Source organism: Neolamprologus multifasciatus, chromosome 8 (assembly GCF_963576455.1).
Source record: "Neolamprologus multifasciatus chromosome 8, fNeoMul1.2, whole genome shotgun sequence".
Lineage (NCBI taxonomy): Eukaryota > Metazoa > Chordata > Actinopteri > Cichliformes > Cichlidae > Neolamprologus > Neolamprologus multifasciatus.
Window position 1 is genome coordinate 10400622 of NC_140446.1, and position 14859 is coordinate 10415480.

The 14859-nt window shown below is 38.2% G+C and overlaps 1 protein-coding gene across 2 annotated transcripts in view; it reads right to left on the reverse strand.

The window, feature by feature from the left end:
- dock1 (dedicator of cytokinesis 1) overlaps nt 1–14859 on the reverse strand; it is a 207013-nt gene that overhangs the window by 50746 nt on the left and 141408 nt on the right. For both annotated transcript variants that reach the window (XM_085170992.1, XM_085170993.1), the window contains exons 28-29: nt 11490–11591; nt 9581–9675 (exon numbers count right to left, since the gene is read on the reverse strand). In XM_085170992.1, the coding sequence (XP_085027118.1) occupies nt 9581–9675; nt 11490–11591 (197 nt within the window). The remainder of the gene's footprint in view (nt 1–9580; nt 9676–11489; nt 11592–14859) is intronic.

A 14859-nucleotide genomic window follows, 5' to 3' on the forward strand; every position in this document is an offset into this window, starting at 1 on the left:
TACTGTATCATTATAATAAATATGGTCCATCAAACTGTCAGCGTCAGAAAAATACCCCCATTACTGCTGAATGATGGATGTGCTGTACATTTACATTTCAGCAAAACAGAGGATTTGCTTTTTATGCCATTGTTGCCTTTAAAAAAATAACAATCAGGTAAGTTCCTGCAGCTGTGATACAATGACTTGAGCTCTGTCAGATGATCTGCAGCACAGACACCTAGCTTAAGTGCTAATGAGAATTTATCAGCAGATCATGCTTGGTAATTGAGTTCAGAGAGCATCGCCGATAATGATCATGAGCTATTTGCATAGGTTTGCTGAATGGACGGCATATCTGCCTGTGCTCTGAGATAATGCAAGGTCAAAAACCGTCATTATCTGTCCAATTAATTAAATTAGATTACCTTTATTTCACATACCTGATATAATATCAGATCTATTTAACTGTCATTATATTTTAACCGAATTTTCTCTTCTGTGTGACAACTTCTCTAATGCAAAGTGCAGCTGACTCTGGTTAAAATTTATGTCCTTTCCAATAGGCTGTAAGAAACCAAACAGCTCACCCTAGGGAAGCTTTAATGACTCAGAAATATCACTGGGCTGAGTCAAAGTATCGCTATCATGTGTTAGACCTTACATTCAGAATGAGGGAAAAACTCTAAACTTCGCCACTCCATTTGAATGCTTAAACCACTTCTCTAAGAAACTCTTAAAACTACAAGGATAATGGTGTCAACATTTCAAGTTCTAACAATCAACAGCTAATCAAATGAAAATTAGAAATATTACAGAACTAATTAAAAGTCTGGCAATTGGACAGGTGAAAGGCAAAAGAAGGAGTGACAGGCCTAAAATACTACCTACATCAGTCAAACAGTATCTGAAAGTCATGTCCTTAAAAAACAGGAAGAACTGACACAGGACCTGAGAGATGTCATTATTGAAGCCTGGGGAACTGTTCCTTTCCTTTAAAGAAATTAGAAAGCACAGTGTCTGTGAGCTGAACTGAAATCATCCTCTGACCTCCAGAAAAAAATAAAAGCCTCCTTATAACTTTATTTTATTCATTTATTTATGAATGAAAAGCACTGTGCTTTGAATTAAAAGCACAATTACATGTGCTATTCATACATATGTTACAAGGACTGTATTAAGAAACTGGTACAGAGTACAGACTAAGTAAATGTTTGATCTGATGGAGGGAGATATTTGTGTTCTCACATACAGCGCTGCCAGGTTACTGTTGAGAAAAGTTCAGGGGTGCAGTTTATGTGTGAAAGCAGCTTTAGTTTAGTGTGATAAACTGATATATGGCCCTCATGGTGCTATCAGATAAAAAACTCAGTGTTTAAAGATCTGTCTGGATGAACTCGCAGGCCAGTGAGGGCCTGTCTGTTATGCAAATAATGTGATAAAAAGCTGCAGTCCCTTTGACTCTGCAGCACCAGGCAGTATGATGTTAGTGTTGTAGCAATCAACCATGCAGCAGCCTATAAACACAGAGACCTGAGATGTAACAACGACAGCATGCGCTGCCTTTCATCCGGGGGAAAATTTTGCAAGGAGGTGAAAAGATTACTAATGAGGTAATATGAGCAGGATTCAACAGAACTCCAGACACTGGTGAGCACAGAAACTTTGTGAACTGGGGTCAGGCAGTGTTGGCAAAGTTCATGTTGAGCAATGATGAGATAATGAGGCACAGTTAAATTTCTCAAATGAGTCATGAAACAATTATAACGGATTTTAAAAAGCAAACCTTTTCAACATTTTGGCTTATTTTATGATTTAAAAACTAATGATATGCTTGTATAGATAAAGAAAATTAGATGAAACCTTAAATGCTTCTCAGGCCACAATGTTTCAATCAGTATAAAATACTGACTGATCTGAAATATATGTTCCATAAGCGTATGAATCAGTGTTTTAAAGATGACATAGGGCCTGGGCATGTTAGCAGATGGGCTTTCATGCTATGGGTACACTTTTAATTGATGCTGAGTGCAGTGTGCAACAGTGCTCATTTGAATGCCAAAATAAATACACATCATTAAATGAGGCTATTAAGTTTGACATATTGTTGATCTAAAGACAGAAGTAATTGTGCGAAAGGCGCAGTCGTCGGGTGTACTACAACCATGTCAGTTATGTTCTGAGAGGAAAGACATAGATGAGTTGCAACATATTCACAATGTCTCCAGTGAAGCCTCTGCCATAGAGTACTAAGCAATACTTACATTATACACAACAGAGAAAAAGTCATTTTTCTTGTCTGACAATAAAAGTAAATAATAAGTCCCAGTCATCTACAAACCTGATGTGAAAAAGGAATGCACTGTACAAACTTTAATTTCTATTTAAAGCCCATGTGCACTCTAAATAGGATGGGAATACCTTTTGATCAATATAGCAGAACTATTATTATATTATTTTCAAATATAATAACTAGTGCTTTCAGCATTAATCTCGTTAAAATGAAGTTTATGCCATGACCACATTAACGCGGCAAATCTCCGTTAGCGAGTTATAGCGGATCGCCCCGTGCGTGGGACTGCGTGGCGCTAACGCGTTAACGAGCTAACCGCGCTAACGAGCTAACCGCGCTAACGCATTAACGAGCTAACTGCACTAACGTGTTAACGAGCTAACTGCACTAACGAGCTAACAACGCTAACACGTTGACGCCATGTAGCCCCACACACGGGGCGATCTGCGATAACTCGCTAACGAAGATTTGCCGCGTTAATGCGGTTATGGTGTAAACTTCATTTCTAATGGAGTATTTCCACATTGTAGTTCTTGTACATTTCCTTCCTAAGTAGAAGTATTAGGGCTCCAGTATAGTAGCTGATGGACTGTTTTTCTACACAAAAAGATGCCCTGCTGGCTTTTGATAATGACTTAGATAAAATCAGAATGAGAGAAATAACAGTGGGTGTTATCACTCTTTAGGGGGCACTATTTAAAGGCTAACTGGCTTTCACTCAGGTATACTGCAATCCATGTCCATGGGCAAAAACTGGCCTGGGCAAAGGCTGATCATCGAGCAGATACACACAAAGTGCCAGACATCAACACAAACTTCAAATAGTGTACTCTGACTGATGTGTGAGAGTGGTATGCCTGACATGTAAATAGTAAATCCTTGAGTGTATATCAAGATGTAAGATCACCTTACAGTTTTTAACCAGCACTTGAGTGTAGGTACGCATAGAGCAGTACAACATTATGCAGTACATCAGGCAAAGGTATATCATGAAACCATATGTAATGACAGCGCAACAGATTGTAGATGTCATTAATTCTAAGCTGCAAATGAGGAAGCAGACAAAAACCAAACATCGGAGAGTGACTGCGTAACTTCCACAGATTTAACAAAGCGGCATGGTTTGAAAGCTATGGAAAGGTCAGACCTTTCTTTTCAGCTGACAACACTAATGCTGTGAAAAAGAGTGTGGACAGGGTGTTTGGAAGGTCTGGTATAAAACATCTATGTAACAACATACACCGGAGGATTTATTCACCAACTTCTTTTACTTTGTAATAAATCTCCTTTGAAATTGCATCATACTATTAACTAAAATGAGCAAAACAGTGAAGATTATAAAGAGATTACTGTGCTCAATACCACTTAAACATTTCCAAGAAAGTCTGGCTCTGTGAAAGCAAAATGTAAAGAAACAAGACAAGACTTTTGCACAGTATAGTCAATTGGAAAAATAAAGACAGTGACAGGTGTGATAGGTGTGAGCTTTGTCTTTAAAGATAGAATAAGCATCCTTATTTCAAGGCTAACAAAAATTTCAACAACTGCTGAAACTGACTAAGGGATGTTTTAAAAGAATCCTAAAATTTCTCTGCAACTAGACCACAATCAATTCAGAGCTTTTCAAATAGCATTTGTTAAATAAAACTGTCTTTACAACAAGAAGATTTCAAATCAGATACCCTCAAAACCACAAGAACTGTTATTTTATTTGGCGAGTGCCGATTTATACATGGGGACAAAGGCGACAACAACATCAGTTTCAGTCTTTTTAAAGCCCTTCATCCTTCTTCCCATAGACCTGCCCTCAAGGACTAGGATTAGTCTTTAGTCATTAGTCAACTCCAAATGGCAACCATCCAGCTCCAGAAACCCAATCCTAATGAGTCTGTGTGATGGAGTAGGTTAGAGTTAAGGAGCTGCTTCTTTAACTTGTTGAGGCTCTCATCTTTTCATCTGCCTTGCAAGCCTCTCTAAAAACCCATTCATGTCAAAGTACTATTCTTAGTCACAATTAACACAACGCCACAAATCGTTGGTGTTATTTTGTGGAATTAACTTTTGAGAAGTCCATCTAATGTTAATTCAAATCACAGCATTTAAATATGATGGAAGTAGGCCTCTGAGACATGAAGGGTATATCATATATTCAATTGTGTGTTGCAAAAATACAGAAGACAGTTTGGTTTTATCTATATACAATGCCCTTTAAAAATGTATGTGTATATATATATATATATATATATATATATATATATATATATATTGATTTAGCCATGGCTCTGAAAAATGTATCACCCAATTTGTTAAATATGTTTTTGTTGTTGCAGTAATTAGAGAGTTTAGAGTGTTTAGAGAGTTTTTTTGTGGTAATTACAGCTGATCAACAATTTTTACTCAATCTGTTCTCAATCAAGTCTTCTGGTTGCTTCAACATTCGCAGCTGTTCAAGTGCTGTGTCTTACAGCTGAAAAAAACATTGCCAGTGCACATTGTTCTGGACGTGATTCTCATCTCATTAGTGGTGCTATCACGATGTGTGGAGAAAAAAAGAGCTGTCTGCTGGTGCTGGTGAGCCACATGCTGAATGCGGCATGTGCAAACTGCTCAGGAACCAGTCACTGGGTCAGCGGTATATATTGTATAAATGTCTTGAGCCACCTAATTCTTTCTATTTATAAAGAACTTAAAAGTTAATGTTTGGTATGACCTCCTTTATTTTTCTGCTGTAGATAGTTTTTTCAGACTTGCCAGTTTTACCAACGAGTTGTCCAGCTTTTTTGGTGTTTTTAAGGACACACTGCACACCAACATCCAAAGACAAAATTGGAAAAAGACATTCAGAAAGCCAGGAGAGCTACTGCTTGATGACAGGAAAGTCAGGGTCCTTAGAAACAAAACACAAAAAATGAGGGGTGGCTCGAGAGTTTTGCACACATTTTCAAGCAATAAAGTAATTATTTTAAAGGTCTACTGCCAAGATTTTAATATGAATGGCAAATTAAAGCACTTTATTCCTTATTTTATTCATGGTGAACCTATGGATAGATATCACCATAATCTTCAGTTGCCCTCAGGACTAAAAAGCTCAAATATCACAAGGTAATTGTTCTGAAGTTATGACACATTCACTGCATATTTTAATATCACCTTTATCATTAATCATTCCCAGAAGCAGCAGGAAGCTTTTTTCAGACAAAAAGTTCTAATAGACCCACTGCACATAACCTGCCAAAGTAGCAGACTGACAGAGTTAAAAATGAACTAGTGAATAAAGCTGAAGAGGAAGACTTTCTTTGTTGAGAGGTTGGTGGAGACCAACAGACAGCTATAAGGGCATAAAATAAATGAGTTCTGCTGAACTGGAAAGTTGTTTCATGTCGACTGATAAATAAAAGGCAACGTCAAATTATTGTTGTGTTAACAAAACCAATCTGACAATGATTCTTAGGTTTTTAAGTAAAAAAAAAAAGGGTTTTCTGTGAGATCTTCTGGCTTAAAATGGCTTCTCTTAGAAATTCCATTTAACCTCTACCCCTCCTGTCCTCTTGGAAGTTTTTCCTTAGAGTTGCTGACCCACTATTACTCATGCAAGTCATCAAATGAGCCACAGTGTGGAAAAAAAGGCTTAGGTCATTACTGTCCACGGGGCCAAAGTGTGAAACCCCTGTAAAGCAGGTGGTTATGGTTTAGCTGTCAATGCAAGTCCATGGTCACTGAGGTCGCATGAAGTTGTAAATGTTGGTGGAAACCACTAGAAAGGGATTAAATGAGTGCTCCGAAGGCTTGGTGCTATAAGCCACTACCTCTGCTTACAGTGAACATAGATGGTCTCTTTTTGTTCATCAAAAGGTGTCGTCCAAACAATGAATGGTAATTTTCTGCATTTTTCAAATGTGGATACGTTTTAGATACTGTGGGGTAATGGGCTTATGGAACAAGACCCAGCAGCCACTAGCCCAGTGGTTCTTAACCTGGGTTCGATCGAACCCTAGGGGTTCGGCAGAGCCTCCACCGTGACATGCACGGCTCATTTTGTGCACCAATAAAAAACATATCTATGTCTTGAACTTGAAAAAAATCACATTTTATTTTTCACTAAAGAGGGGTTCAGTGAATGCGCATATGAAACTGGTGGGGTTCGGTACCTCCAACAAGGTTAAGAACCACTGCACTAGCCACTGTGAGCTGATGAAGAACTGCAAGCTACCAATTCTATCCCTATTATTGGCAGACTCATGCCATGTACAGCATAATTCAGATCACAGTTTGCAGAATGATTTAAAATGGCTAGTTATGAATGAATGTGATAGTGGCTTGTTTTCCTAAACTGTCTGACATACACTATTAAACTATAATTAACCCCAGTAACAAAAGTTTTAATCCACCAGGACTGAAATCTCCAAGTTTATTTGTTAAAAAACACAAATTAACTTCAGAACACAGATCGAGATAAAGATATGAGCCTTCAAAGTTTGTAGAGGATGTTATGAATTCAGTCTGTCTTTAATCCTGTATTCAGAAAAAGAAAACAAAAAAGGAAGGGCACATGAGGTATACCAAATACTCCCTTTTCTGTTAGATTGTTAATGTAAAACATTTACAGCTCTCTTATGTCACCTTGGGTTCTCACTGTGAGGAGCAGGAAAAAACATTGATCAAACACATTCTGGAGGATGGCGACAAATAAAAGAGGTTTTCTAATTTGCAGCAAAGCTAACACCTGCAGTATTCAAACAGACTCAAGTATAAAGACTGTGAGATCAGCCAGACATTGACAAGCTTATTTTTCATTGAGCTGAACAGCAATTTAACTCCAGCAAGTGGCTGAATTCATAAACTAGTATTCAGAATTAATCTCTTTCCAGCTATTTGCTAACAGGCAAAAGCTTGTTGGGTAAGATTCTGCTGAGGCAGGAGAGTGAGTGCGAATCAAAGATTCAAACGTGTGCTACAAAGTGTGATCTTAGATTAAATTGCTCAGTGAAGCTCCTCACACCCCCAAAGCTGCTCCGAAAAGTAAAGGATCACAATCGGTATGGAGTGTTTGAATAAGCTTGTGAGACCAACACACCATGCCGTCGACTGCTGGTGTGCTTTGCGTGTGGTTCAGTAGGGTCCAGCACCGAGTTATTCCCTGGTATTTTTGCTCAGGTTAAAGCAGAACAGATGTGATTTTCACATCTGCGGGATACCAGGGAACACGTTCATAAAGCTATGCCAAAGACTTCAGCAATGTGACTCAGGTGGCAGACAATGTCTGTTCTGAATTCCAAAAGGAATCTGGCTTGCAGCAATCCGACGGACTAATGAAAGCACAAGAATCTAAATTGAAAAGCAATGCAATCTCTAGTCAAATGTCCTCGCTGGCAATGATGTTGGAATGGTTTTAGAAAGATTGGGCAGGGGGTGAAAACTGCTCACCATAAACTAGAGGTTGATGCTATGAGCTCTGCACCTGCCATAAATGGCCACTTCCAAGGTGCCCAAAAGGATTAAGCTCGAAGCATTGCTATACAATTCTGCATGTTACCTTAAATGCTTTTAAAAACTGGTATTTTTGATGGCATTGCGGACGAAAGAACAAACACAATTTTTAAAACAGTTGGGATGCTGTGTAAAATGTTAATATATGTTAATATAAACAGAATGCAATGATCACATAAGCTAGAAAACATGTTGAATGTTTAAAGTGAGGCATTTTACTATTTCATGAAAAATATGAGCTCATTTGGAGTTTAATGACACCAACACATCTCAAAAACATTGGGATGGGGCCACCAAAAGGCTGGAAAAGTAAAAGAAACAGATGGAGGAAGATTTTTCAGCTAATTAGGTTAATTGGCAAGAGGTCAGTGAGATGACTGGGTATAAAAAGCAGATCTTGGAGAAGCAGATTTTAACAGAAGTGGAGATGGGCAGAGGTTCACCAATCTGCAAAAAACTACATCGACAAATTTTGCAATAATTTCAGTTTCCTGTTTAATGATGTACCACTGACATGAAGTATCTCAACACCCACAAATAAAACTAATAATGTCATCAAAATGATTCCTGGAAATCTGGAAAAATCTCTGTACACAAGGGACAAGACTGAAAATCAGTATTGGATGACCCTGATCTTTGGTCCCTCAGATTACATAAAATGACAGAGGTGGGTTGCTAAGTCCTACAGAGCTCCAAAACCTCCTCTACCACTGATATCACCATAAAAGCAGAGTGAAGCTACATGCATTGTGTAGGTGGCCCGTTTTGTGCATGTGGTGTGTAAGATTTTAAAGGTTGTTTTCTGAAGCTAGAACAGGTAGCTAGTTAGCAGATGAATTACAAAAACATTATCCTGGTGGAAAAAAGTGAGTCCAAACCCACTTTAGGCACCAGGCTGTAAACATGCTGATTTTTGCTGTGAGGATTTCACCAAGGGGCTCTACAGGGATCAGCTTACTTTTCAAGCCAGCATCAAGAAGCCATCCGAGGAGAATGGCAGATTTTGGCACATCTGCATTGGCTATCATCTCTCTAACTACGCCTTTTGTTTCTTGTCTTTTTGTTTCCCCTGTCAGTTGGGACTCAGACAGTATTATAATGCTAAATTTAGCAGAGTAATCTGTCCATGGGAAATTTGAATGTAGAATTTAACCAGCGATCATTATAATACATGAATGATGGTGGAGAAGGGAGAATTTTCTTTCCTTGTTGTCAAAAAAAAAGAAAAAAGATTCAAGGATTTCATCTGGCAGCTGTTTTGGTATCACTGTATAATAGAGCTCAGCAACTCATATGTCTTGTTTTTTTTAAAAAGTGAATATTTTATATGAATTAAAAAAGAAAAACCTAACAGTTGGCTATGCTGACTTTCCTTGTTTAAAAAAATCACTGAGAAATCCCCCAAAATATACAAAGAACTCTAACTCTTTACTGACAACTACACAAAACCCCCTTTACTGACTAAACTGCACTATCTAACTTTGTTTTAAAATTTTAAAATTGCATTTAAAAAAGGTTTGCATCAATAAACCAGAAGGCTGCTGCAGAACAGCACAAAAAAAGCAGAGAGATTCTGAGACTAAGTTTGGAGATTACCAGAGCATCTATAATTCATGTGATTGTTTGCGGCTGCGCTGACTGCTCATCTGATTGCTACACTGCTGAGGCCTTGTGCCGATATTTGCATGAAGAGAAAAACATTTGAAAATATTCACACCCGCTTCCGACTGCTGTTCCTTAGCAACCGCAGTGAAGCGAGTTGAAAGCAGTATAGTTTATGGTTTGTGTTTGCGCGTGCATTTCCAGCAGTGTCGTACTTACTTATTTTGCATCATGTTCATTATGATCCAGTCAGAGGGGTAGACATTTTTTCCAATGAGATCTTTGAACATGATAAATGTTTCCATCAGGAAATCCTGTAAAAGAGAGAAAGTTTTCAAAATGAGAACAGCTATTCTTCCCACTTCCAAGATAAGAGTAATCTGAAATGAACGGTTTGTTGTCCGTGGCTTTCAGGCAGAAACAGGTTTTAGATTCATTTAAAAGGTCAAGGTGACTCGTGTATTTCTCTTTTGCAGGTAGCACACAAAACAAATAATCCAGTATTTTGTTAATATTACACAACTAATATTCATCATATATCTGGGTAACGCCTACAATGATCATTACCATTTAAAACATAGCATTATTCACATCTACTCTGTCTGCACTCCCTAACTTTACATGTTTTAAGGGTTACAAAGTCACAATTAAAAGGCATCACGCAATAGATCGTCTCTTGTCTTTGTACCCCTGTAAAAGTTCAGCATGCACTCACCACTAAGATTATTGGATTCACCAAATATAAGCCAATCACATGGGAGAAACTCAATGCATTTAGGTGTGTAGACAGGCTTAAGTATTTCACAAACTGCTCATCTTCTTCCCCACACATCTGTCTCTAGGGTTTACGTAACTTTATTTGTTGCTTATTTTATGTACTGCCTGTTAATATCAATTTAAAAGCAATTCCTACTACTGCTTTATATAGTTTCTTTGTTTTTTAAAAATGATTGTTTGCATGACAGTTTAACATCACCAGGGTTGCAGCACAAAGAACATGGGCTGAAATAGTTGTACAAGCCTTAAAAATACATCAAATAAACCAACTGATGTAATGGAATACACGGCTGTAATTTCGTTTAGCTTCACTGTGCTTTATTGGTGAGCCAGTGATATTGATAAGTCTATTAACTTGCAGCATCAGCAAATTCTTTATTTTTGTTTCAGGTTACAGCTTTCTTCTCCGGAAGGAATAACCAGCACTACACACCTGTGCATGTTTACTATTGCCATCTGGTGCCGATGTCCCTTTTTATGAGTCTTATTTGTGATTACAATTGTTATGTTCAGTGAGGCCACACAACAAAAAGATATCCTCATCTGGGCTACAGCCAGCATCAGGATCTATAAGTGACCCATAGCCGAACCATCTTCAGGTACCACAAACCTGCAGAAAGATTCACGTTCATTACAGTGATTCCTTACTCCGCTATGGGAACTGGATAAGGAGTCCCAAACTGGATTTTCTTTTAAAATCCACTAAAAATATTACATTTACGCCTCAATAAAAAAACAAAACAAAACATGCAATTTAAAATAAGTAGTGCTTTTAAGAGAGAACGGGATGTCAGTGCATGCCAGCTCAGTCACACGAGTACAAAAAAAGTGATTTTTCAAATTACAAGCAATGCCAACGTATCTGTCAGTGTGCGTTTTATAAAGCTTCGTCTGACTCAGATTCATGTTCTTGCGATGAAAAAATCTCCAAAGAGCAAAAGCAAACAGAGTGGAGTAACTGAATGCTAATCTGGAGGGAGATAGGACAGAAAGGCTGCTTTGAAGGCAGAATTATTCTGAGCTGAAACCCATAACCTCTGCAAGATTTATCCCTCCTCCACAACTTGTTGGTTGCAACAAGTGATCATTTTCTCTCAGGAGCTACTATCACCAAGAGGAAGTGCAATACATGTATCGGCCCAAGTGCAAGGACTAAGAAAAATTCAATTTCATACTTTATTGCAAAAGAAATTGTATTTTTTTTCCTCTACAAAAGCTCTAATCTGACTTTTGATTTCTAGATAAGACAGAGCAAAATCATTCTGAAGCACAGGCAAGTATTTTAAGTTATAAAATGACAATGTGGCCTGAAGATCCAGCAGACACAGAAACACCGACAGAGTGTACTTACCACCACATCACTCCTTATCTTGCCAAAGGTGCTGATCAGATGAGCATAATGATAGTCGTCCATCTGCCTCAGTACGCCAGTCATGCTGGCCACGAAGCTTCCCTGGAGAAGAGAAAGTAGTGCATTCAATACACAATCAAGTTTAAATTGAAGGATCGGGACAGAAAGAGTCTGTCTTTGATTTTGATGGCCACTGACTAGCTGACTGGATTGGATCAGAGTACTGAAGCAGGCTTGGCCTCCCAGGTTTAAAAAGGTAGGCACCCTCACCTCATGGGTGATCTCATTAACCTGCTGCCTTCCGCTCGTCAGCTCTTTGTCTCCACAGATTATAATACCCATGAGGTCCCCAAAGTGCCATCATTCATTTGCAGAGCATTATCCTGCCTCTGGTTAGTGCAGTGTATATGTGCTGCAGAGAGGAGATAAGTGGATGGCAATGTGTGCAAGACTAGGTGAAAAGAGGTTGCTGCTGCCAGTCAAGTGTCATTCCTTTGATGTGAATAGACAAACCCAGATACACACTGAAAAAAACAAGTGGAAGACGACTGGAAAGGCATGGATATGAACGGCTAGAGTTCGTACTGTTTACAGTTGACAAACTGCACAAGAAATTCACTTAAAAAGATGGATTACTCAAGAGATTTGTACAAAGGATAAAGATAATCAGCTACCAAGAGACCAATACAAGAACAAAAGAAAACCAGTAAGACACTAATGGCAAAGAGAAGATGTTTGTTGTTATCTAACAAAAGATTTGGGGCTAATTAAAAGGAAATCTAAAGAAAAAGTTACAGAATTTGCTTAAATACTTTTGAAGAATGAAAGCATACTGTTATGATTTATTGTTCCCACAGTTTTACCTCAACCAGCTAATCAAAAATTAAAAGAGAAGGTAATTAAAATTACTCTGAAAAGAAAGCATGAAAGCACACCCAGCTTAATGAATATAAGGTCTGATAAGCATTAAGATACACAAGCAGGAAGAGTGACTCTTTATCTCTAAAGTCTGCAAAAATAAGTAAAATGCTGGCTAAATGAGACGACTTATAGTGCACCCTTTTCGTGCATATCTTTATTTAAAGGCAAAATCTTGCAAGAAACATATTTCAAGAACAATTCAGGCCAAGGGAGTAGGGTCTTCCAGTTTGACACTTATCTAACTGGCAGTAAAGTAAGCTGCACGAGACACACAAAGACCTTAACCAGCAGTGAAATCACCATGTTTCCATAATCTATCATCACGTGAACAAACTCCTCATTGGGATTTTAATTTGACTACCTCAGTGAAGCAAGGAATGGTTGAGCAGCTCTAAAGCAACTGATATAACATTGCTGCTTCATGGTAGTTAATCCTCACAAGGCTTTGCTAGAAAACTTCTCCTTGAGCTTTAATTAGGCCTGACCTACCAAAGCACAAAACACAGCTGAGCAGAAGGGATGCTCGCACACACACAAACTCCTGTTCTTACCTCACCTGACCTGTCTTACCAATTCAGATTTTTTTTCCCCTCTTTACTTGGAATTTATGGTTATTGTTTGCCTTAATATCCATATAATATATTGTAATGTATTTACATTTATCAGCATTTCTTTCTTCATGCATATAATAGCTAACAACATTAAGATAATAATGCAAAGGCACCAAAATAATCCTCAAATGCAAACATCATGTTTACTTCGCCTTCCCTTAACGCTATGCAATGCTGTTGACGGTTTCACTTCTCCTCTTTGTAACGCTTCACAGAAACCATGTTATATTAAAATGGAAATATTTCTCTGAGACACAGAGGACCAGACTCCTTCATCTGTGAGGGCATGTAAGTTTCAGTTAGTTCTGCAGCACTGAAGAGCACATTCAGACTAAGACTGATTAGAAAGTACCAAAGAGACAAGTGTACATACAAAGTCTACAAAGTGTATGAAGTGCCTAAGAAGTGGTTCTCTTGCCCGTCTCTATCTTTGTATGCTACTAACTGAGGAAAAAATGTTGCTGTTGCTCAATCGTATTTGGGAGTAGATACATGGATGGATATTCCCACATACTGAGTTATAGATGATACTGGCCTTTTTACCTCCAGAAAGGAAGTTGTGGTTTTGTTCATTTGTGTCTGTTATATTTGTCTGGGTTATGGAAAGTAGGGGGTGATCATTTTTTCTTGGTGGAGATGTGGGGTATTGACAAAAGCACAACCCATTATACATTTTGAATATATGGTTATACACTGTGTTTTCATCAGAGAATTGGCCTTAAGGAATTTCTCCTGTCTCAGAGTGTCCTTATAGTTTAAGTTTAATTGTATAGTTGAGAAAAACATCAGGATCATTTAAACGCTTAGCAGCTGTGAGACATTACAAAAAGACATGTTATTGTAATCACACATTGTATGCATCTGTAATGCACTACTGTTTGAAAATTCAGTGACCAAAAGGTTTAGATATATGGGACAAAATTAAAAGGACAGTCTGCAAAAAAGAAGAAAAAACACACTACCTAATGCTTACGTAAGTACTTCATATGTATTGCAGTTGCACTTGTTCTTGTTGGAGACCTGCTGTCAGCTGCAGCACCACCTTAAACAGAACCTGGAGCAAGGTGAAAGGCTGCTTCATGTGTTACTACACAATGCTTACTGAAGCTGCAGAACAAAATAAGGGTAGTGTTGCCAGCTGTAGTGTAAAAAGGTTAGACTTTATTAAATTGAATTGAATTTGTTCATTGAGTATAAAAAGACTGTGTATCTACTCCATATAAATATATGAAAGGGAACAAAATATGGGAAAACATGCAATATAAAACATAAATATATGTATATGTAGCTGTCAATGGAAAATTGTACTAGTAGTCAGTATAATCTTTTAATGATATAAGTTTGAATATGGTAGAATACTACATGTAACCATTTGTGTTTATTGAAAGGATGTCTCAACCTAGGAAGTCTGTAACATTCCAGGGTGTTCTGGCTTTCACCCCCACATCCTAGGAGCATGGGAAAAGGTCGTACCTTGTTTTATTGTTTTACGGTAGGATTAACGTAGTTATATCTGTTTCCAGTCTAAGTGGTTTTGGTTAGATGAACTGCTGGACTTCCAGTCCAGCAGGTTTAGGGAAATCACTTATGGGGTCACACTCTGACCACACACACACACCACACACACACCACACAAGCACCCACTGAAGTGTATAAATAAAGGACCAGGGCAAGTCCTCAGGGCCACTCTCTGAGACTCACTCTTGGGGTGTGAGTTCTGAGAGATGCCCTTGCTAGCAAGAAATTCTGTGTGTTTCTCCTCTCTGATTCTCTACTGAAGAAGTGTTTTAGAATATATCTCTTAACATTATTTGGTCCTTCGTAGCCGGATCAGAAAA